The 24,841-nt window shown below is 45.0% G+C and overlaps 1 protein-coding gene across 6 annotated transcripts in view; it reads left to right on the top strand.

The window, feature by feature from the left end:
* LOC140913113 (uncharacterized) overlaps positions 1-24,841 on the top strand; it is a 54,726-nt gene that overhangs the window by 18,496 nt on the left and 11,389 nt on the right. For 4 of the 6 annotated variants that reach the window (XR_012159481.1, XM_073348857.1, XM_073348855.1 and 1 more), the window contains one exon: positions 22,731-22,900. Coding sequence is in view for 3 of the 6 variants with exons in the window: in XM_073348857.1 (XP_073204958.1) it covers positions 22,731-22,900 (170 nt within the window). In the remaining 3 variants the exon portion in view is untranslated. Of the gene's footprint in view, positions 1-22,541; positions 22,901-24,841 lie in introns of all 6 variants that reach the window. The other 2 variants (XR_012159477.1, XR_012159478.1) reach the window with 1 other exon arrangement.

The following is a 24,841-nucleotide window of genomic DNA, read 5'->3' as shown; positions in this document are numbered from 1 at the left end:
TCCTACTTTTTGTATTTAATCACATCACTTTTTACTTATTAATTAACCCAGAGTATGTATTAATATCGGGGGGGGGGGCAAACAGCTGTATATACCTCTCTTATCAGTGTTATCGAGGGCAAACAATTTATGAGTTTACCCTGTATAAGTTTTATACAGGGTAAAATGGATTTATTTGGGGTTTGGACCCCATTGGGAGTTGGGTATCTGAGTGCTGGAGACAGGAACACTTCTTAAGCGGTTTTCAGTTAAGCCTGCAGCTTGTGCGGGACGTGGTTCAGACCTGGGTGTATGTTTGTAGCAGGCTAGCGTGTCTGGCATAACCAGGCAGGGCACTGAAGTCCCAAGCTGGCAGGGAAAACAGGCTCAGAGGTAATCTCAGCACATCAGGTTGAAGTCCCAAAGGGGGTTTCTGTGATCCAATCTGTCACAAGGTGACTGACCAAGCATCACCCAGGAGGTCAGTGATAGAACAGAAGAGAATCCAAGTCTCTCAGGGTATGTCTACACAGAGTTTTAGAGCCCCTGGAAGCAAGCTTCTCAGCTTGGGTCGACAGACTCAGGTTAGTAGTGCTCATACTACTGCTCTTAAAATAGCTGCATAGGCCGCGCTTTGAAGTTGTGTCTCTGGCTGAAGCTTGGGGTCTGAACCCTAGGGAGGCGGCAGGGTTCAGAGCTTGAGCTCCAGCCCTAGTTGCAACTTCAAAGCACTGTCTACGCAGCTATTTTTAGAGCACTAGTGTGAGCCCTGCTAGCACAAGTGTCTCATACCAGGCTGGGAGGCTCATTCCTGGGGGCTCCAAAGTGCTGGGTAGATGTAGCCTTAGATCCCAGTCTAGTGCTCTATCCAGTGGGCTTTGGTGGTAGATTTGAAGAGCTTTCGTATTCCTGAAAAAGAACATTCATGAACCCTCCAATGGACATATGCTAGATTTGATAACCCCAGTAGCCCTTGAGTTGAACTCAGGCTTGCAGTTGTATAATGTCTTAATATCTGTCTGCAACTACATTTCAAGAAAATAATTTATCAGAGCACATTTGTCTTTAGAAAGCACCCTGGTGTACTATGTCTGTTGAGTTTTCCAAATAGTTTCACAGGATAAACTATCACTTCTCTCACTGTCCAAGGTCCATACACACACACACACACTCAAATTCCACAAGCTGAACACTGCTATTCTCTGAATATGGTTGGTATATTTTGAGTGCAAACAATAAACAAACACTTTCAGTGAATTTATAAGGTTGTTTGCCAATTAGTGCCACCTCCCTCCTGGCTGGAGGTTATGAGAAAATATTTGTTTAAACTGTAAAATAAATGACTAGATTAACCAGTCCTTGGGTACGTAGGGTTTAATCACAGGATAAATGGGAAAAAACTTCATAGGAGTCCCTTGTTAAAATATTGTCATGACATCAATGGTTATGATTCAAAACCTTGGGCCCTTATTTTCACTGATGTTACTCTGGAGCAACCTGACTGAGTTCAGTTAGAAGTCACTGAGGGCACAATTTGACCCAATATATGAGGCACTATATTATGGCAGCTATGCAAAATCCTATCATCATCATTCAGTCTGATAAAAGGAAGGCAGGAATATATTGTGCATTTTTATGGAAATTTTGTAAGGCTGTGCTATGCTGATAAGTGTGGTATAAATGCTTAGATAGGCAAGTGCCAATTTATTCTGTTTGAGATGTTGCAGTGGGAAGCTGTCTTCTTGTAGCTGTGTACATTATGAAATGGTCATTTATGAAACCATACAGGGCTGAGAAGAGGTTTCACTGTAAGAGTTAGGCAGTTGCCCACGGTTCTCAAGTGTCCTCAGTGACTGTATTTTACTCCTACCCACACTTCAAATAGATAAATAGTGCAAGCCCAAACATTTCACACTCCTGTCAGCCCGGCTTACAATCTCTTCCCCACTGTATGTATTTAACACCTGTGGTTTTTGGAAACAGTGGGTGGGGGGCAGAATTCAAGTGGTCACTCCAGACTCTTAAACAATATTTCACTCTTTTGCGGTCTGTCACAGTCTCGCCCTGTGTTAGATGTGTAAATCACAGCATATGCTTTCTAAATTCTGTCTTCTCTGCCATCGAAAGCACATATCTGCCCTTTCAGTCCCATTACTCATCTCTCTCCGTCTCTCTCTCTCTCCTGCCATTGAGCCCATCATAAAGTGCTCTGTAATCAGTGAGTGATGTGTGCCTGCCAAACCAGACTCTACACTATTTTTTTCACTCCTTGAAGCACTGAGTTTTTGCAATATTTGAAACAAGTATTTACCCTTTTGATAATCTCACTCTTCTTTAAACAGTTTCACATTGTATTGGGACATGCAGCACTTGATTCAGTAACTTCATTAAATCACCAAAAGTTGTATTTTCTATCTATGGCACTTGCACAATCCCAATCACAGTTACAGCTAAGCTTCTCACAATCTTTACTATTTTTATTTCACAGCACCCCCATGAGGCGGGGAAGTACTAGTGTTCCATTTTACAGAGGAACAGGCTCAGACAGAGTAAGTGACACACCCAACATCAGACAGGAAGTCTGTGGAAGAACAGGGAACTGAACCAAGGTCTCTCAAGTCTGAGGCTAGTACCATCATGGACCATCCTTCCTCTCTGCTCTTATTTAAAGTACTTCCTGCTAATTCTGTACTTGCATGTAACATGCACACTGGGTGAATCTGCTCCTGCCCTACTTGGTAGCCAGCATCACCTTCTTGCTTTATGTTTAAAGCATGCGAGCTGGACCTTTCTTTAATGGCCAATCAGACTGATTGAAGATCTGCTGTATTGCACATTCTGTTTTCTCGTTTTGACAAACAGTGATAGCTACATCACTGCTCTAGCAACCAGAATAAAAACAATGCTGTAGCCTAGAGGTGAGCAAACTACAGCCCGTGGGACCATCCTGACCAGTCCGTGAGCTCCTGGACCAGGAGGCTCGCCCCCGGTCCCTCCCACGCTGTTCCCCCTCCAATACAGTTATGCCGCCGTGCGGGCAGCAGGGCTGCAAGCTCCTGCCACTCTGAGCGGCATGGTAAGGGGATGGTGGTGGCATGCTCACACATGCATGGCAGTGGGGGGGGGGTTGGATAGGGCGTGGGAGTCCCAGGCGGAGCCTGTCAGGAGGCAGGGGTGTGGATAGGTCAGGGCAGTCAGGGGACAGGGAGCACGGGGGTTGGATAGGGGGTGGGGTCCTAGGGGGAAGTTTGGGGCAGGGGGTCCCAGGAGGGGACAGTCAGGGGATAAGGAGCAAGGGGGGTTGGATGGGTCAGGGGTTCTGAGGGTGACAGTCAGGGGGTGGGAAGTGGGAGGGAGTGAATAGAGGGCAGGGGGCACAGCCTTCCCTACCCAGCCCTCCATACAGTTTTGCACCCCGGTGTGGCCCTCGGGCCAAAAAGTTTGCCCACCCCTGCTGTAGCCCATCCTGTAAAGGAGTCTTAAAACTGAAGGAGAGAAAAAAGTGACACCCTATCTATAGTTTGGGACTGGAATGAACAGTATTGCCAACCCCCCCAAAATCACCAAGCATTAAAAGATATTCATTTTGGGTTCTTTTTATTTGCCTTTTGGTTTTTGAGCCTTTGGCATACATGCAGGTCACATTTTAAAAATTTTCTTCATCATGAGGGCTAGAAACATGTTATTTTTAAAAATTAAACTGAGATTCTCACAAAACAATATGACTCTGCAGTTGGAGCTTTAAGGAAAATGCAAAATTGCAAGACTGACGATAAAATCATGAGAGTTGGCAACACTGCATCTGGGTTGTGAGGGCCCTGGATGCTCGGGCTTCACCCATATCTGGCTGGCTGCAAGACAATCCTATTTCCCTGTCTACTCTGCAGCATGCAAAAGCTGGCAGGGAAAGGGTTAAGGGGTGTGGAGTAAGTGCAGTTGGGCTTGGTGACCTATCAGGCCCAGCTGCTGGGTATAAAAGGAGAAGGCCACAGACGAGCACTCAGGTGCAAAGTGGTGCTCTTGTATGAATAGCATCAGCTGTTCCCTGTGAGATACTTTTAGTTCAAGTCTCTGAGCTCTTTTATGCCCTGAGAAAAGGGAAGGATATTTGTTCTATTGAGGCTTTGGTTATACCTCAGTCAAAGCAGTTACATTGATTTGGTTTGGGTGAAGGTTGTGCAGGTACCTGGGGAGGGAATACCCAGGCTGCAACAAGTCTGTCTATTTTCTCACATTACTTCCTAATCAGTCTGCTAGGTGGAAGGGGAATGTATGTGGAAGGTGCTAGCTTGGCAGAGAGGTACAAGAAAGCTTTATGTTTGCTAGCACCAGTGGAGCTGCCCTGGTCTTAAAAGTGAGAGAATAATTTCATTAAAATTTATCAATGTATATAAGGCAGCTATGGACAAACTACGGGCTGTGTCTGGCCCATCAGGCCTTTTAATCTGGCCCTTGAGGTTCCGCTGCAGCAGGGTCAGGGGCTTGCCCCACTCCAGCTGGGGAGCGGGGTCAGCGGCTTGCTATAGCTCCGTGCCGCTCCCGGAAGCAGCGGCATGTCCCTGCTCCAGCTCCTACATGTAGGGGCAGCTTGGGAGCTCTGCATACTGCCCCCGACCCAACCACCAGTTCCGTAGCTCCCATTGGCCAGGATCCATGGCCAATGGGAGCTGCAGGAGCAACACCTGCAGACAGGGCAGAGCGCAGAGACCCTGGCCATGCCTCTGCATAGGAGCCAGAGCGGGGACATGCAGCTGCTTCCGGGAGCTGCTTGAGGTAAGTGCCGACTGGAGCCTGCACCCCTGGCTGCCTCGTGTGCCCCTGCCCCAGCCCTGATCCCCCTCCTGCACCCCAAACCCCTCATCCAGAGCCTGTACTCCCAGCTGGAGCCCTCACCCCCCCCTTTGCACCGCCCCCTCCTGTACCCTAACCCCCAATTTCACGAGTATTCATGGTCCACTATACAATTTCCATACCGAGATGTGGCCCTCGGGCCAAAAAGTTTGCCTATGCCTGATGTAAGGCCTCATGATGCTTGAGGAAATGCACTAATTCAACTTCTAAGAGCAGAACTTGCTGCAATTTGAGCTGCAGTCCCTGGGCGGTACAACACCCACCACCTCCTCCCCACATTCTACAAACGTTGCCTGGCTCCCTCTGTGACGGGTTCAGTCACAGACACCCCTTTGTGACTGCCACCTGATGTGCTGAGACTACCTAGGAGCCAATTTTCCCTGCCAGCTTGGGACTTCAGAACCCTGCCTTGTTGAGCCAGACATGCTAGCCTGCTGCAAACACAGATCCAGGTCTGAACCACGTCCCCCAAAGCTGCAGACTTAACTGAAAACAGCTTAAGAAGTATTCCTGTCTCCAGCACCCAGATACCCAGTTCCCAATAGGTCCAAACCCCAAATAAATCTTTTTTACTCTGTATAAAGCTTATACAGGGTAAACTCATAAATTGTCCACCCTCTATAACACTGATAGAGAGATATGCACAGCTGTTTGCTCCCCCAGGTATTAATTACTTACTCTGGGTTAATTAATAAGCAAAAGTGATTTTATTAAATATAAAAAGTAGGATTTAAGTGGTTCCAAGTAATAATATACAGAACAAAGTAAGTTACCAAGCAAAATAAAACAAAACACGCAAGTCTAAGCCTAATACATTAAGAAATTGATTACAGATAAAATCTCACCCCTAGAGATGTTCCAATAACCTTTCACAGACTGGACTCTTTCCTAACTTGGGTCCAGCAATCACTCACACCTCCATAGTTACTGTCCTTTGTTCCACTTTCTTTCAGGCATCTCTTTGGGGTGGAAAGGCCATCTCTTGAGCCAGCTGTAGACCAAATGGAGGGGTTTCCAGGGCCTTTTATATTCTTTCCCCCTTGCAAAATCACAGCAACAAGATGGAATTTGTAGCCACCTGGGCAAGTAACATCTCTATCAATGATTCAGCTTTTTGCAGGCTGATGCCATTGTTTACATGTTAGTCTGAACATTCCCAGGAAAGCTCAGATGTGGATTGGCTTCTTCCAAAGTCCATTGTCAGTTAAGTGTTTCTTGATTGGGTACTTACTGAGAATAGTCCTTTCTCAAGAAGCTGACCAAATGCTTCACTGAGGCTACTTAGAATCAAACACATTGAGATACAAGTACTTCGCCAATTTTCATAACTTCAAATACAAACAAGATACACACATACAGACATTACAGTCATAACCAGCAACCTACAACCTTTCCATAGACCCCCCCCACTTGACCTCCTTTGTACAAGACCTGGTGCAACCATAGGACCGTGGTCGCAACAATGATATACACGGTCACATTCATGTCAATAATATAATATATCAATTATTCATTCAATATATTCATGTCAATAATGTCACACCCTCCCCCTGAGGATTCCTTCCCAATTGGTATATATAAATCTTGTCCCATTGGGGCTGAGTGAAGCCTGAGGAGAGGACATTGTATTGGGTGTATTCCGCCAACGTTCCAATATTTAAACTAACTGGTTTCTGGGGGTTTCATGCCTATCTTATGTCCCATTTCTCTGTGTGTTCTGGCAAATAGAGCTTTACTAGTGCAAATACTAGTGAAATGTGGATTGCAAACTCAAATTAAGAATATTTAATTTTACACTGAGAGGCAATATGGTCTTGCATATGATATGAGGCTCTGGGCTGGGACTCAGTAGACCTGGGTTCTGTTCCTGGCTCCCCCACTGATTTGCTGTGACCTTGGACATATTGCTTTACCTCTGTTTCCTCTCCCACCATTTGTCTTTCTTGTCTATTTAGATTGCAACTTCTTCACAACATGGTCCGTCTCTTACTATGCGTGTATAAAGCACTTAGCACAATGGGGACCTGTTCTTGTTTTTGGCCAAAAGGTGATACTGAGATATAAATATTATATTTATATAAAATATACAATGCAAAACTTGACCCATTGGTCAGTTATGTAAGTCACCAATTCATAAATTCCAAGGCCAGTAGGGACCATTGTGATCATCTGGTCTGCCCTGTCATGTAACACAAGTCACAGAACTTCCTCAATAGAACTTCAGAATACACAAACAACACCTCCAGGTTAAATAACAAATACAATGGCAATTTGAGAATCCAGTTATTTGCAATTAACTGCTTGTGACTATCTGCAGACCAAATACTATTTGCTAACAAACTTTGTGAATAATTTCAAACTGGAGAATCATGTTTTTAGACAATTTGCAAAGAGAAACAGGCAAAATTTGTCAAATAAATTAGTATTTACAACTGGTTCAGCCAGGTCTTATCTCCTTCACCCACCCCCATCTCTTCCTAAGCCTTCTTTTGTCTGGATATTTAGAATATGCCAGGTTCTTAATGAGTTAATGTTGTTGCTCTTTATTTATTATTTCTCCTTGGCCTTAATTAGGAACTGTAAGCAATTCACAAACATTGTGTAGTTTTGATGTCACTGCTGCAAGTACTGATACCAGCAGGCGCTGTACTTTAATGCAGAGCTAAAAAAAGCCTAGCTTACTTTGTGCCTCCCTGTAAATAAACGAGTGTATGTGCCCTTTGATAAGAGATAGTGTGAGTGCACTGCACCCTTTGCTCAATTACTCCAGGAAAAGTGACAGGTTTTCATTCACACGGTCACTCAAAGATGCCTTTTATCTCCGAATTCCCTTTCCCCCCCACCCAGAATAATAGAATCCTACTTCTAGCTGGAACAGCCATAAATCAAGGTGTCACAAATGTTCAAAGACTCATTCAAGCTTCTCTCAATTCATCCATAAGGGGCATAATCTCATTTGGGACATATGTCCTCTCTTATGGATCTGGGTGACACGGAATCGCTGAGTGTGTAGAATTGTAAGAAACAGTCACTATGAACCTTGACTCTAGCCTGTGTTGTAGGTTCACTAAGTTCATCAACTTCAGCTTATGTTCCTTAAAGCTCTGCTAAATTTTAGGTTGATAAAGCCACCCACTGCCCCTCGCTTACATGTGGTGTGTCAACAAGATCCCATCTATCCTCCTTGCTCTACCCTGGGACTCCTCAGTATCGAGGGGCTTCTAGTTAGCTCTTCTCTGTTTTCACACTGGACTGGAGGACTGACTGGCACCTGCTCCCCAATCTTTAAAGATCTTTTGGGGGTAAGATGTGTTCTGCATATAGTACAGCAGGGAACAACCACCCACTAAACTTACCGCCAGCCACTGGTTTTGCTGAGCTGAGATTGAGCGACGCTTCTTATTCATTAGCATGATCGTTACACTAGCAGTAGCTAGAGTGAGGTAGAGTGTGGAGTCTTGGAACTATAAGGAAAACAGAATACATATTTGTGACAGTACCGTTGGTAGGAATGTAAGAACTGCTACTCTAGGATAGATCAATGCTCCTTCTTTCTAACCCAGAATCTAGCCTCTGCAAGAGGCGTTGTGTACTTCAGTGGAAGATTTTTGGAGGAAAAAAAACCGCAGTGCAAAGACAGCCTTTCTTTCTTGCATGAACAAACAATTCTAAAATAGGTTGCTGCAGTCCTTAAAATATATGATCATGTAGTCTGAGTGCCACTGGGAAGAAAAAGACTATTTGACCCAACCTTGTGATGCAGTGTCAATGTTCTCTGGTGTCATACAGAAGGGTCATTACAGGGCCTGGCTACAGGGACACTGAATACTAAATTGAGGCTTAATTCTCATCTGAGTTATTTGTTCGAATGGCTTCTGGTGAACTGTGGAGCAGCATGCACTGTAGGCTGTACAAATCAGCTATAGACGATCCAGTTTCACAAGATATGGGGTACACATCTGCATATCCAAGGTCAGACTGGAGCCTTAGATGTGTTCTAAGTGTGCTGAGATTGATGTCTGGTGATAGAGTACTTTAAAACTTGTGTTACACAGATTGCCTGTCCCGCTCTTCTCCTACATAACTAGAGCGCTCTCGTGGCCAAGGTGGAGTCCGCTTTGTAGGCGACAACAGCTAAAACAAGGTGCAGGCAGGAACACAGCAGGGAAACTCCCTTCCACCCCAGGGACATCTGTTCCAACCCCCCAGAATAAACACACACACATGCCAGAATAGCACAACAAATATAGGAAAGGGAAAAATTTATTTACAGAGGGATCAACAGAGAAAAACAGAGGGAGAAGATGTGGGGAGCGTTTGAGTGGGAGTTTGTAAGGGGAGTTTGTATTATGGTGCTTGTTTGGGGTTTGTTTTTGCTGTGGGTGGTGGTGTTTTGGTGTGGTTTGTGTTTCCCAGATTAACAGGATTTAGGTGGGAAGGCTATGACAGATACAGAGGCAGCAGTGGGAGTGACTCATGTAGTGGAAGACACAACGAAGATGCCTGGATGTGGAAGCTGTGGTATGTACATGATCCTGGAGGGGGTACCTGGTAAGAGTTTTGTCTGCATGAAATGCCGTCTGATAGAGCTGATGGAGAAAAAGAGCCGAGGTTTGGAGATGCAGGTGGAAAGTCTGGTTGAGTTTAGGAAGGGGTTCGAGCAGATTATGGAGCAAAGGCATGAGGTATCTGAAGGGAAAAGCTCAGACTTGCAGATGGAAGCAGGCTTGAGGAATTCTGAGGGTAGACTGGATGAGGAAAGTGGTCAGTGGAAGCATGTGACTAAAAGAACCAGGCAGAGGAAAAGATGGGCTAGTGAAGGAGAAACAGAGCTCAAGAACAGGTTTGCAGAGTTGGAAAATGAAGAAGGGGCTCAGCAAGTAGTCACTGAAGGTGGAAGGGCAAGGAAGAAGAGAAGAGCGGCTAGTCCTATAGGAAAAGGGGAAGAGTCAATGGAGACTACACCAAATATGAGCCCCAGAAGGATACAGGATGGGTTGAAGAGGATTACAAGGGAGAATGGGAATGGAAAGAACTTGCAGCCAGAGGGAACAGGGAATAGACTGGAGAATAGCACCGTCACCAGGAAAAGGCAGGTCTATGTGATGGGGGACCCTTTACTGAGAAGAATAGACAGGCCTGTGACCAGAGCTGATCCAGATCATAGAAGGGTTTGCTGTCTTCCAGGTGCTAAGATATGGGATGTAGACCTGAGGTTGAAAAGGATCCTAAAGGGAGCAGGAAAGAATCCCCTAATTATCCTTCATGTGGGAACAAATGATACAGCTAGATTCTCGCTGGAAAGTATTAAGGGAGACTATGCTAGGCTGGGGAAGACGCTTAAGGAAATCGAGGCTCAGGTGATCTTTAGTGGGATTCTGCCTGTTTCTAGAGAAGGGCAACAAAGGTGTGACAAGATTATGACTATCAACAGATGGCTTAGGCAGTGGTGCTATAAGGAGGGCTTTGGGGTGTATGGCCACTGGGAGGCATTCATGGACCGAGGACAGTTCTCTCGGGATGGACTTCATCTGAGTAGGGAAGGAAATAGACTTCTAGGATGGCGGCTGACACAATTGATTAAGAGAGCTTTAAACTAGGAATTTGGGGGAGACGGTTAGGAGATGTCCATGTAATCTCCACGCTGGATTTTAGCATTGAGAGGGAAGAAAACAAAGTAAGAAAGGATACAGCCGTGGGTAGGAGAATGGATATAAGGAGGAAGGGCAGTGTGGTTACCAGTCTAATAGGTTATATTGGCTGTAGAATGACCGTGCCTAATAGGGTACAGAATGTGAGCGAGGCCAAACAGCAAAAATTAAGATGTTTGTACACTAATGCGAGGAGCCTAGGTAACAAAATGGAGGAACTAGAGCTACCGGTGCAGGAAGTGAAACCAGATATTCTAGGGATAACAGAAACATGGTGGAATAGTCGTCATGACGGACTACGGGTATTGAAGGGTATGTGCTCTTTAGGAAAGACCGAAATAAAGGCAAAGGTGGTGGAGTAGCATTGTATATCAATGATGAAGTAGACTGTAAAGAAATAAGAAGCGATGGAATGCATAAGACAGAGTCTGTCTGTCAGGGCAAAAATTACATTGGGGAAGAAAACTGCCCTGGGATAGTGCTTGGGGTGAGCTATAGACCGCCGGGATCTAATTTGGATATGGATAGAGCCCTTTTTAATGTTTTTAATGAAGTAAATACTAATGGAAACTGCGTGATCATGGGAGACTTTAACTTCGCAGAAATAGACTGGAGGACAAGTGCTAGTAACAAAAATTGGGCTCTGATTTTCCTAGATGCGATAGCTGATGGATTCCTTCATCAAGTGGTTGCTGAACCGACTAGAGCAGACGCCATTTTAGATTTGGTTTTGGTGAGTAGTGAGGACCTCCTAGAAGACATGGTTGTAGGGGATAATCTTGGTTCAAGTGATCATGAGCTAATTCAGTTCAAACTGAATGGAAGGATTAACAAAAATATATCTGCAACTAGGGTTTTTGATTTCAAAAGGGCTGACTTTCAAAAATTAAGGAACTTAGTTAGGGAAGTGGATTGGACTGAAGAACTTATGGATCTAAAGGCAGAGGAGGCCTGGGATTACTTTAAATCAAAGCTGCAGAAGCTATCGGAAGCCTGCATCCCAAGAAAGGGGAAAAAATCTATAGGCAGGAGCTGTAGACCAAGCTGGATGAGCAAGCATCTCAGAGAGGTGATTAAGAAAAAGCAGAAAGCATCCAGGGAGTGGAAGATGGGAGGGATCAGCAAGGAAAGCTGCCTTATTGAGGTCAGAACATGTAGGGATAAAGTGAGACAGGCTAAAAGTCAAGTAGAGTTGGACCTTGCAAAGGGAATTAAAACCAATAGTAAAAGGTTCTATAGCCATATAAATAAGAAGAAAACAAAGAAAGAAGAAGTGTGAAAGCTAAACACTGAGGATGGAGTGGAGGTTAAGGATAATCTAGGCATGGCCCAATATCTAAACAAATACTTTGCCTCAGCCTTTAATAAGGCTAAAGAGGATCTTAGGGATAATGGTAGCATGACAAATGGGAATGAGGATATGAAGGTAGATATTACCATATCTGAGGTAGAAGCGAAACTCAAACAGCTTAATGGGACTAAATCGGGAGGCCCAGATAATCTTCATCCAAGAATATTAAAGGAATTGGCACACGAAATTGCAAGCCCATTTGCAAGAATTTTTAATGAATCTGTAAACTCAGATTGGAGAATTGCTAACATAGTTCCTTTTTTAAGAAAGGGAAAAAAAAGTGATCCGGGTAACTACAGGCCTGTTAGTTTGACATATGTAGTATGCAAGGTCTTGGAAAAAAAATTTGAAGGAGAAAGTAGTTAAGGACATTGAAGTCAACGGTAAATGGGACAAAATACAACATGATTTTACAAAAGGTAGATCGTGCCAAACCAACCTGATCTCCTTCTTTAAGAAAGTAACAGATTTTTTAGACAAAGGAAACGCAGTGGATCTAATTTACCTAGATTTCAGTAAGGCGTTTGATACCATGCCACATGGGGAATTATTAGTTAAATTGGAAAAGATGGGGATCAATATGAAAATTGAAAGGTGGATAAGGAATTAGTTAACAGGGAGACTACAGCGGGTCCTACTGAAAGGTGAACTGTCAGGCTGGAGGGAGGTTACCAGTGGAGTTCCTGAAGGATCAGTTTTGGGACCAATCTTATTTAATCTTTTTATTACTGACCTTGGCAGAAAAAGTGGGAGTGTGCTAATAAAGTTTGCAGGTGATACAAAGCTGGGAGGTATTGCCAATTTAGAGAGAGACTGGGAAATCATACAGGAAGATTTGGATGACCTTGTAAACTGGAGTAACAGTAATAGGATGAAATTTAATAGTGAGAAGTGTAAGGTCATGCATTTAGGGATTAATAACAAGAATTTTAGTTATAAACTGGGGACGCATCAATTAGAAGTAATGGAAGAGGAGAAGGACCTTGGAGTATTGGTTGATCATAGGATGACTATGAGCCGCCAATGTGATATGACCATGAAAAAAGCTAATGCAGTCTTGGGATGCATCAGGCGAGGTATTTCCAGTAGAGATAAGGAGGTATTAGTACCGTTATACAAGGCACTGGTGAGACCTCACCTGGAATACTGTGTGCAGTTCTGGTCTCCCATGTTTAAGAAGGATGAATTCAAACTGGAACTGGTACAGAGAAGGGCTACTATGATGATCTGAGGAATGGAAAACCTATCTTATGAAAGGAGACTCAAGGAGCTTGGCTTGTTTAGCCTAACTAAAAGAAGGTTGAGGGGAGATATGATTGCTCTCTATAAATATATCAGAGGGATAAATACCGGAGAGGGAGAGGAATTATTTAAGCTCAGTACCAGTGTGGACACAAGAACAAATGGATATAAACTGGTCATTGGGAAGTTTAGACTTGAAATTAGATGAAGGTTTCTAACCATCAGAGGAGTGAAGTTTTGGAATAGCCTTCCAAGGGAAGCAGTGGGGGCAAAAGACCTATCTGGCTTTAAGATTAAACTCGATAAGTTTATGGAGGAGATGGTATGATGGGATAACATGATTTTGGTAATTAATTGATCTTTAGATATTCATGGTAAATAGGCCCAGTGGCCTGTGATGGGATGTTAGATGGGGTGGGATCTGAGTTACTACAGAAAATTCTTTCCTGGGTATCTGGCTGGTGAATCTTGCCCATATGCTCAGGGTTCAGCTGATCGCCATATTTAGGGTTGGGAAGGAATTTTCCTCCAGGGCAGATTGGAAGAGGCCCTGGAGGTTTTTCGCCTTCCTCTGTACCATGGGGCATGGGTCACTTGCTGGAGGATTGTCTGCTCCTTGAAGTCTTTAAACCACGATTTGAGGACTTCAATAGCTCAGACATAGGTGAGAGGTTTTTTTGCAGGAGTGGGTGGGTGAGATTCTGTGGCCTGCATTGTGCAGGAGGTCGGACTAGATCATAATGGTCCCTTCTGACCTTAGTATCTATGAATCTATGAAAAAAAGGTTACATCCAACACGAGGACCCCTGGGCCCAGTGGTACCAGAATATAACAGGATAGACACTGAGCAATGCGTCGAGACTCAGAGTTCAGGAATCCTGGGCTGAGTTCCAGTCTGGCACTGAGTCTTGAGTGCTCCTGGTTATCTTTGGTGCTAGTAAACTTTCCCCCAACAAACCCCTCTGGTGCTATCTTTTGCTGCTCTCTGTAAACCCACACCAAGAGACAACCTCCCCACTTAACTAGCTACAACCTCCCACCTTATTCCCAGTGCAAAGTCACGAACCCCAGTACTCATGGCCCCTTACAGCTTTGGGCAGCAGTGATACTGGGTCCAGCTCCAGTTTGTCCTTTTTACAATGCTCCTTCTGGCTGCCATCCTGGAACGTCCCTATTCGGCCACTCTGTCCCTCCCCGGGCTCGGGCTGGTTCTCAGCTGCTCTACTGCGTGAGGGCCTGTTCGCTGTCAGCCCTCTTGTCTGGAGGTACAGATGCATGCACTTTATCACTCTCCCTCTCTCCAGTCTCCTCCCCCTGGGGCCGTCAGCTCTTCCTCTACCTGAGAATGAGGTTTTAAACGGGCCGTGCTCTCTCAACCCAAGGGGGTTACGCCTGTTTGGATATCACAAAATTATTAAAGCTAATGTTAAAAATGTATATAATACACAGGTTAAGAAAAAGTGTGTCTACATCTGGGTATCTAGTGCTTAGATTACCCACAAATACAAAGTTTGTTTTAAAAGATACGTAAAGTACATAATCAGCAATAACTCAAATTTAGGTAAATATATTTAACAATGCAGTTTAGATATTAGCATCCAATTATTCAGGTACATTACTCATGAAAAGTTATACGGAGAGTTGGTTGTGGAAAGCAAATAGATCAACAAGTGAAGATTGTCCCTCAGTAATTGAGAATTTCGGATAAGTTGTCCATTAGAAAATACAATCCCTCAGGGAAGTATTTCAGTTACTTTCCCGACTGTGCTTCTCACCAGCACTCCAGCTCATCCCTCCTGGTATTGCCAATGTGGGTGATGTGTTCTAGATAGATGTATTACAAGGCAATTGTAGCCAAGTAATCCTTCCAATAGGAGAAGACCTAGTACAAGGTTGCTGTACAGCTACTAAATCATGCAGGTTTACTGCATAATGTCTTTGGACTAAATCCTGACCCTGGGGCTCTGTGGAGTCTGTCTAGATGGTTCACAACCAGGTGGAACCCTGCACCCAGGGAGTGCTATTTATATCTTAAGCAGTGATGACACTCTCAGCAGTGGTCACAGAGCAGTTTCACAGCTGCCTAGCCTTTCACTGAAGTCCGGGTCTCTGTCTACCCACAGTCATATACTGAGTGAGGCCCCAGGGAGTTACAGTTGGCTGTTCTGAATCTGGGTAGTACCTCCCTCAATCGCTTGGTTTGTGGGTGGGCGGGTACTGGTCTGGCTGACTGACAACCAATGACACAGTAAGGGAGCCGAGCCTCCCCCACACCATCCATTGAGGCACAGGAGATGGATTATTGCTCTGAAAAATAGCTCTTTGCTAGTAATGATAGAGGCCCATCAGGCAGAACAAACTCTCAGAGATCAGTTGAGATAGTGGAGATAACAGGGCCTGCTTCAATTCCCCAAATCTTTCACCAAAATGCTGGTTTTGGGGGGCCTCTGACTTCCCTATGAAAGGGCCCTTTTCTTTCTCTTTTCCGCCTCTCACCCACAGGTCACTCTGCAGGTATTACTGCAATGGTCCCTGTGGTACCTAAATGGGGGGGCAGAGTTTGTGGATGAAGGGAGCTCCCCTTCGTCTTCTGGGCCTTCCTGCGACCTCTCTGTGGTGCCTGAGCAGCTGTTTCACAACACCTGCTGCACCACCCTCAGGATCGGCCAGGCATAGACAGGGGGTTCAAGGGATTTCTGTGGATCTTGATGTTCGATTCTTTAAGTTTACTGGAAAATTACATCAGAAATTATGGTACAGAAACTCGCAGATAATGAGCGAGGAACATAATCTGGCCAGCTGGAAAGCACATTTTACTTGAAAATTAAAAGAAATAGCACACAGACTTATTCTCTCTTTTGAGCATAGAACTGTGCCATTTTTATATGGTTGGTTAATTCCTCTAACTTTCTAAATCTATAAAATCTAAGTCTATATTGCTTCACTAAAAAGATAGCAAACTCAGCTTGGCAACCTGGGCCATATATTCACATTCATTATTAGACCCACTGTATTTCTTACAATGACTCATATACTTACATGTTTGTAAAGTAAGATTTCAACAATATCCTGGTTGCTAGGGTACATATCACTGTGTCACCTAAATTTCCTGTTAAAAAGGATTTTAGTTTTAAGTATTTAGGGAACAAAGCTTTAGGTTTGTTTATTTAATAAATGGTCCCACACTACTTAATTGTGCACCACAGCTTGACATTTTAAATCTTCAAATAAACATCAGTCTGTACAATTCATAATCCGCAATTGATAACTGTGTGACACAAACTTTCCATTTTGGCGAATGGCCCTTCAGTTCTTCAAGATACGTGTGATACAGGAGTTTCCTGGCTGATTTTCCTCTACTTGTTTTTTTCCCCACTGGCCCACTCAATCAATAGCTGTTGCTGGTCTATAAATAGCTTTTACATGTATTTCAAGCAGCAGAGTTGCTCTTGGTCTTTCCTAAGGTTTAGATGTAATCTGCAGTTATAATATGCAGACAGTTTAGTATGTTTTCCTTTGAGAATGGCAACCGTGCTTACTAATGCACTAGATAAGTACACCCTTTTGTGCTGGTCACTGCATTAAGTATTTCTACCCTATTGTATTTATAAATTACATCCAAAAATATGATGATAAAAGAACGTTAAAGTTGCAAAGTCAAGCACTCAGATACTAGGGAATGCCAGAATTAAGATTGCCCGTCCTATCGTAATTCATCTCCTTTTGCATGTGCATTATGATATGTTTTCAGCTACATGGTCATGTACTATTTTTCTCCACGGGAGCCCACCTCAGTCAGTGTACAGGATGGCAGGTGCTCACTGAATGGGTAGCTATTGAATATTTATTTTTATCCTTATTATTCAGTGTGTGGCTCTGCACATTTACTGTATACCCTCTAAATCATGCACTGAATACAGAATTATTAATTTCTTCATGGGCTTTTCTAAGATGTTCTTGTTTATCTTCATTCTGTGCAAATTAATGAATATATCTTCACAACCTGCCGGGAGGCAAAGTGGTATTATTGTCCCAATTTTACATATGGGGAACGGAGACACATAGATTAAAACCAAATTTGTTAAATGTCAGCAAATTTTGGATGTCCTATTTGAGACCAGAGGTGAATTACGGTTTTTGGAGCCCTGGGTCAAAGCAAATGGGGGCCCCTCCCCACCACTTCCGCCTGTAGTCTCCCCCACTCCAGCACTCCTGCCCAGGAAATGAGGTCGGGCACGGGGGCTTGCCCCAGCCCAGCCCCCCTCCCTGGCAATTCTGCCAGGGAGGGGGTCGGGGCATGGGGGCTTTACCCGCTCCGCTCGTCCAGCATTCCTACCGGGAAGTGGGTCAAGGCACGGGGGAGCACTGTCAGGTGCGGGGACTTCTCCTGCTTCATAGCGGGGCACCAGGCGGGTGGGTGAAGTGGGTCAAGTTGTGGGGGCATCCATTTTTCTGGGGGCCCCCAATTGGCCAGGGCCTCTGGGCATGGGTCCCATTGGCCAAGTGGCTAATCTGCCACTGTTTGAGATATTTATGGCCTGATTTTTCAGACTACTGAACATATGTTCAGCAGAGCTTGCATTGAGCTCAGCAGCAGTTGTGAGAGCTCAGCACTTCTGCAAATCAGACCAAGTGTGTCAAGTGAAATACACAGAAAATGATAAATTCAGTTGCCACTTGTGAAAATTTTGATTAACGTGATTTGCGCAGCATCACATAAGAACTGTGGCAGAGGCAGGGTTAGAAGGTAGTTGTCCAGAGTGGCACTCAACTGCATTAAAGATGGGTTTGTCTTCAATGTGGTTAGCTCAAGGTATAACTCAAGTGTTGCCCTTAACCCAAGGCTTGGTCTACACTTAAAGCTTATATCAGCATATCTATGTCTGCCAGGGGTGTGAAAAAAACACCCCCAATGACATAGCTATGCTGACAAAACCCTAGTGCAGACGCAGCTATAGCAACATAAGAGTGCCCTGTTGATCTACTAATGTCATGTGGAGAGGTGATGTTCCTACACTGGCAGAAAAGCTACTTCTATCAGCATATGCGGCAGCTACACTCTGAGACTATGCCGGCATAGGTATGCCGACATACACTCTGTAATGTAGACATAACTCAACTCCCATGCACTCACAAAAATCTTTAGCGCCAGTTAAATGGTGTTGTAAATTCTAGCTAGCTGGATACTGGCCTGTCCGAGATTATGGCAGGGGAACACCAACTAGTCATACACTAGAGATGCAGCCACAGCAGGGATGGAAAAAGAAAAGGAGTACTTGTGGCACCTTAGAGACTAACCAATTTATTTGAGCATGAGCTTTCGTGAGCTACAGCTCACTTCATCGGATGCATACTGTGGAAACTACAGAAGACATTATATACACACAGAGACCATGAAACAATACCTCCTCCCACCCCGCTCTCCTGCTGGTAATAGCTTATCTAAAGTGATCATGAAGTTGGGCCATTTCCAGCACAAATCCAGGTTTTCTCACCCTCCGCCCCCCCCCCCCCCACAAACTCACTCTCCTGCTGGTAATAGCCCATCCAAAGTGACAACTCTCTTCACAACGTGCATGATAATCAAGGTGGGCCATTTCCTGCACAAATCCAGGTTCTCTCACCCACTCACCCCCCTCCAAAAACCACACACACAAACTCACTCTCCTGCTGGTAATAGCTTATCCAAAGTGACCATTCTCCCTACAATGTGCATGATAATCAAGGTGGGCCATTTCCTGCACAAATCCAGGTTTTCTCACCCCCCCACCCCCATACACACACAAACTCACTCTCCTGCTGGAGAATCTATGGCCCACAGGCTGAATCTGGCCAGCTGCTTCATTTCATCTGGCCCACAGCAAGTCTCCGCGCCAGGGGCTGGAAGCCCCGAGCCTCGGCAGCTCCAGCTCCCGGAAGCGACTGGCATCTTCCTGCCGCCACTACGAGCAGGGACGATCAAGGAAGATCTGTGTGCTGCCCCCAGCGCCAGCTCTGCAGCTCCCATTGGCCAGGAACCGTGGCCAATGGGAGCCACGGGTGCAGCGCCTGCGGGTGCGGGTGAGGGCACTGCACAGTGCCCCCGGCTCCTCTGCCTAGGGGCTGGACATGGTGGCTGCTTCTGAGAGCAGTGTGGAGTCAGGGCAGACAGGGAGCCTTCTTTAGCCCCGCTGCGCTGCTGACTGGGAGCCACCTGAGGTAAGCACCGCATGGCTGGAGCCCACACCCCAATCCCCTGCCCCAGCCCAGAGTCCCCTCCTGCACGCTAAGCCCTTCAGCCCCACCCCAGAGTCCACACCCCCAGCCAGAGTCCTCACCCCTTCCCACACCCCAACCCCCTGCCCCAGCCTGGAGCTCCCTCCTGTACCATGAACCTCTTATTTCTGGCCACAGCCTGGAGCCAAGGGGAAGCCCTGAGCCTCCACGCCGCCCCACGCAGGGCTCTTTGTGGCCCACAGCTGTTTTCTTTTCTGTGGCCCCGATAGAAAAAAGGTTCCCCACCCCTGAGCTACAGGCTACAGTTTGAGTTAGCCAAACTCATCAACTGCTAAGCCAATCACTCTGCTAATTCGTTCACTTCAGGCTGCTAGTGAAATCACTGTGTAGCTTGAGTGTTGTCTCCCAGGATGGAGCTAAGGATGTAATTTCCACTTCAGGTAGACATCCTCACACTGGCTCTGACCAAGCCAGCCTGCTAAAAATAGCAGTGTAGCCAGAGTGGTGGGAGGGGCCAGCTTCCCGGAATATGATCCCACTGGGGACACTAGGTGAGTATTATCATGGCTAGCCCCTCCCAACACTTGAGACACCATGGCTGTGCTCTATTTTTAGCACATTAGTTCAATCAGAGCTAGTGCAGGTACCTCTCCTGGACCTGGAACTTACATCTGCAGCTTGAAATGTAGATGTACCCTATAGCTAGGCTAACTTGAATGGAGTAACTCAGGCTACCCATTGCGGTGAAGAAAGGCCCTATGGCTGTCCTTTCTTTTTGTGTAGTCCCCATTCTCATTCACCACACACCTTCTTTAAGAACAGCCATACTGGGCCAGACCAAAGGTTCATCTAGCCCAGTATCCTGTCTTCCAACAGTGGCTAATGCCAGGTGCCCCAGAGGAAATGAACAGGTAATCATCAAGTGATCCATTCCCTGTAGCTCATTCCCAGTTTCTGGCAAACAGAGGCTAGGGATACTCAGAGCATGGTGTTCTATCCCTGAACATCCTGGCTAGTAGCCATTGATGGACCTATCCTTCATCAATGTATCTAGTTCTTTTTTGAATCATGTTATATCCCTTCTTTGTTGTCTCTTTTCCAAGCTGAAAAGTCCCAGTCTTTTTAATCTCTCCTCATACAGAAGCTATTCCATACCCCTGATCATTTCTGTGACTCTTCTATGTACCTTTTCCAATTCTAATATATCTTTTTTGAGATGGAGTAACCAGAACTGCACACTGTATTCAAGGTGTGGGCATACCATGGATTTATATAGAGGCAATATGATATTTTCTGTCTTCTTATCTATCCCTTTCTTAATGGTTCCTAACATTCTGTGAGCTTTTTTGATTGCCGCTGCAAGTTGAGTGGATGTTTTCAGAAAACTATCCACAATGACTCCAAGATCTCTTTCTTGAGTGGTAACAGCTAATATAGACCCCATCATTTTTTATGTATAGTTGAGATTATGTTTTCCAATATGCATTACTTTGCATTTATCAACAACTGAAAACAGGGTCTTACAGTGTTGGGGCAATCTTAACTATAGACAATGCTACCTGCATCATCTATAATAGTTCTATTGTTTTCAAGCTATGGTATTACTCTGTCATTAACTGTTCAGCTTCAGTTTTGACACAGATTTGTACCAGCATTTTTAACAAAATGTAGTTTAATAGCTATTTTTAAAGTGCACTTCTGGGCAATCACAGCACCTGGCAGGTAGTGATATTGTAAAACTTGATAATAAAGGCAGAATTAATTTAATCAACAGAAAAATATAGCATTCTCTTGGTGTCCAGCGTTCTAATGCCATTTCATACACCTGCGGTACTTACACTTTGAACATTCTGAATAAATGAACAGTCAGACATGAACTCTTCCCAGAATGTAAGGAGTTGAACGTTGCACTATGTCATTTGAAAGGTAATTTTCTCCTAGATTTGCAATAACATCTTGGATTTCAGCCACAGTCTCAGTATAAATGATCTCAATGCAGACAATATGCTGGAACACTAGCAATAAATTTGGGGCTTAGCACTGTGAATTCCCATTGACTTTAAATGCAATTTAGTTGGTTGAGTTACAGGATTGGACCCTAATGCTTTTTTCCATTCAATTGTGGAGGAGCTTTTTAGAAGTTTAATTAAACTTGAAACATTAGAGACTAAGGGTGAATGACAGCTTTAGAAAAGATATAGTAAAGGTTTCTTCAAGTGTAATCTTCTGTTTTCACATGTTCACAGGTTTCTCAAAAACTTATCATTTAAGGTTGGAACTTTCCATGCATTGTCTCAACCCAGAGATGAATGATGAGGGAAAGTCTGAGCTAAAACTCTTTGGCTATTTTTGAGTTATGATATATGGGAGAAAATAACTTTTGAAGCTGAAACAATGAAGCAATTTTTGGTTTGTTTTATATTTGCTCACCAATAACTCAATAAGAGCTGCACAAAAACCCTCCACACTTGGCATATGGCTGATAACTCTAATAAGACCTTGTATAGAATATGAAAAAATGTGTTTTTTTCAACTGAGTTAGTTTAATTGAGCTAGTTTAACTCGTTTGAAAATGCCATTTACCACCAATATAGACACAGTTGAACACCTTTAGTTTAATTTTAACAGGTGGAGTTCTAGTTTAGACTCCTACTTTAAGAAGAATCTTTTACCTTAATTTCAGGATGGACAAAATTTAAAAACCTCCGAAAGCTATAAGTCATTGCAAAATGAATTCCAAGCATGCTCTCTGTTCACATCTTAAATAGGGCTTGGTAGCCTTATTCTCCTCCATGCACATTCTCTCAGGGCATGTCTATGCTGCAAACGTAAGTTGACTTCAGTTAAGTCGACATCCAGCTGCCGCAGTAATTAAGTTGGTAGTGCGTGTCCACACCACACACTCCTTGTGTTGATGGAGTGCATCCTCACTAGCAACGCTTGCATCGATGCAGAGAGCAGTAGACTGTGGGTAGCTATCCCTCAGTGCAACTCGCCCCAGGGGGTTTTGGGAAGGGCTTGCAATGCCTCAAGGGGCCAAAACATTCTCACAGGGGGGGACTGAGAACATGGATTCTTGATGCAGTTTTTTCCCTCCCTCCCCTGATTTGAACTGCAACCCATAATATTTCTTGCCTTTTTTCAAAAGTCTGGCATAGTCGCGTGTACACCATATCCCAAGAAGCATGAACCCTGCTCAGTTGTGCACTGTTGTTGTGAGCATTACTAACACCATGCACCTTATCCTGCAGTACTTCAAGAGCTGTGAGAGGAGCCGCTGGGCAGAACATTGCAATGTCCTTGAAGCAGCCTTGGTGGAAGCCATAGAATGAAACAATTCTTGGCTGCTGCTGGCAGTCACGCAGCAGCTCAACATGGTAGGGTGCTGTTTCTGGTCCTGAGAAACAAGCACTGACTGGTAGGATCGCATTGTTTTGCAGTTATGGGATGACGATCAGTGGCTGCAGCATTTCGTATGCACAAGGCCACTTTTCAGGAACTGTGTGCGGAGCTCCGCCCAGCACTGTGACACTAAAATGAGACCTGCGCTGACAGTGGAGAAGAGAGCGGTGATTGCTGTGTGGAAGCTTGCAACGCCAGACTGCTACCGGTCAGTGGGGAATCAATTTGGAGTTGGTAAATCTACTGTGCGGGCTGTTGTGATCCAAGTATGCAGGGTCATTAATCAACTTCTGCTAAGAAAGGTTGGACTCTGGGCAATGTACAAGAAATACTGGATGGTTTTGCCACAGTGGGGTTCCCTTACTGTGTGAGGCGATAGATGGCACATATATCCCTATCTTGGCACCAGACCATCTTGCCAAAGAGAACATAAACAGAAAGGCATGCTTTTCAATGCTGTTGCAAGTACTGGTGGATCACTGAGAGTGTTTTACTGACATCAGTGTGGGAAGGTACAGGACGCGCACATCTTTAAGAACACGGGTCTGTTCAGAAAGCTGCAAGCAGGGATTTGATTTCTGGAATGCAAAATAACTCTTGGTGGTGTTGAAATGCCAATAGTGAGCCCGGGAGACCCAGCCTACCCCTTACTCCAATGGGTCATGAAACCGTACACCGGTTACCTGAACAGCAGCAAGGGTTGGTTCAACCCTCAGCAAGTGCAGAATGGTGGTTGAATGTGGCCATTTAAAGGGTCACTGGTGCAGTTTGCTTACTAGGTTACTCCTCAGTGAAAATAATATCCCCCTGGTTATAGCTGCCTGCTGTGTGCTTCATAATATCTGTGAGGGAAAGGGAGAGAAATTCCCACAGGGGTGGGGTGTGGAGGCGGATAGGCTGTCTGCCAATTTTGAGCAGCCAGATACCAGGGCTCTAAGAAGAGCTCAGCATGGAGTGCTGCGTCTCAAGGAGGCTTGGAAAACCCATTTCAGTAATGACCCACAATAATCTGCGCTGCTTCTCTGTATTGTGTCTTCCCATAGTGTGAACCTTGCTGTGACTGCTAGATTTTTGTCTCTAACATATCCCCTCTTTTTCCTGTTTCCTGCCCCTCCCCTTCCTTCCCTCCTCGTTTTAAATTAATAAAGATTATTTCATTCCTAAAACATGGACTTTTACTGTGCAAACATACTGAAACTTAAAGATCACAAATAGAATTTAACCTTGGACACACAGTAGAATAAAATCGGGAGGGGAAAAACACATTCATCTTCTCTTTAAAAGTACAGTGGCCTTGCCTGTCACATCATTATATGTGTGGCTTTTATTCTTAGGACCCTCCCCCTCGCCTGCTGGAAGGTTTGGGAGAGGGGGAGGGGGAATACAGTGATGCAGGAATGCTGTTGTGCAGGGGCTGCAGAGGGAGTGTAGCCTCAAGATGTTTCTGAAGGTCAACCAGATGTCTCGACGTGTCTGTTTGTTCCTTCAGAATCCCCAGCATCTCCTGCTGCGTGCCACGCTTACTCTCCTGGGCTGCTCTCCTGCTCGCGATGTCCATGTCCAGTTTTTCAGAGAGAGAAATCCTCCACGCTCTCTGCTCTGTGTCTGCTGTCGCAGAGCCGGTCACAATCTCCTTAAACGTGTCATCACACGTTCTCTTTCACCTTCGTCTTGTCTGGGAGAGCCTCTCCACTGGTGTGGAGGAAGAGCTGAAGGCCACTCTTTCAGCAGTAAGCCATGGAAAGCACAAAGCAACCACTGTCAGTGCAGAATCAGGGTCTAGTGCAGAGTTGCTGTTTAAAAATCACTCCCCTTATTTCACAGCAGAACATTTTCATTTACACAAAATATTCACTGAACCGCTTTGCTGTCCCAGCCATGGTGAGTATGGTCCTGGGGCATGGACACTGAACCGTCAGGAGCATTGGATGGGCAACTTGCAGCGGGACCAGAGATGGGCAGGGGGCCTCCCCTTTGTAACATGGACGTTGACTGGAGATCAGGGACCAGCATTGACCCTCACAAACTGCAAGCTTTGGCAGAGGCTACACCAGGGAGGTGGTTGCAGCAGCGAGTGGGCACCACAAATTTTCCCTCTCCGGTGCTGCTGGTGCTAGCCATCACACAAGGCTTGCAATTACTAAGGTCA

Source organism: Lepidochelys kempii, chromosome 6 (assembly GCF_965140265.1).
Source record: "Lepidochelys kempii isolate rLepKem1 chromosome 6, rLepKem1.hap2, whole genome shotgun sequence".
Classification (NCBI taxonomy): domain Eukaryota; kingdom Metazoa; phylum Chordata; order Testudines; family Cheloniidae; genus Lepidochelys; species Lepidochelys kempii.
This window is presented reverse-complemented; position numbering and strand designations above follow the sequence as displayed.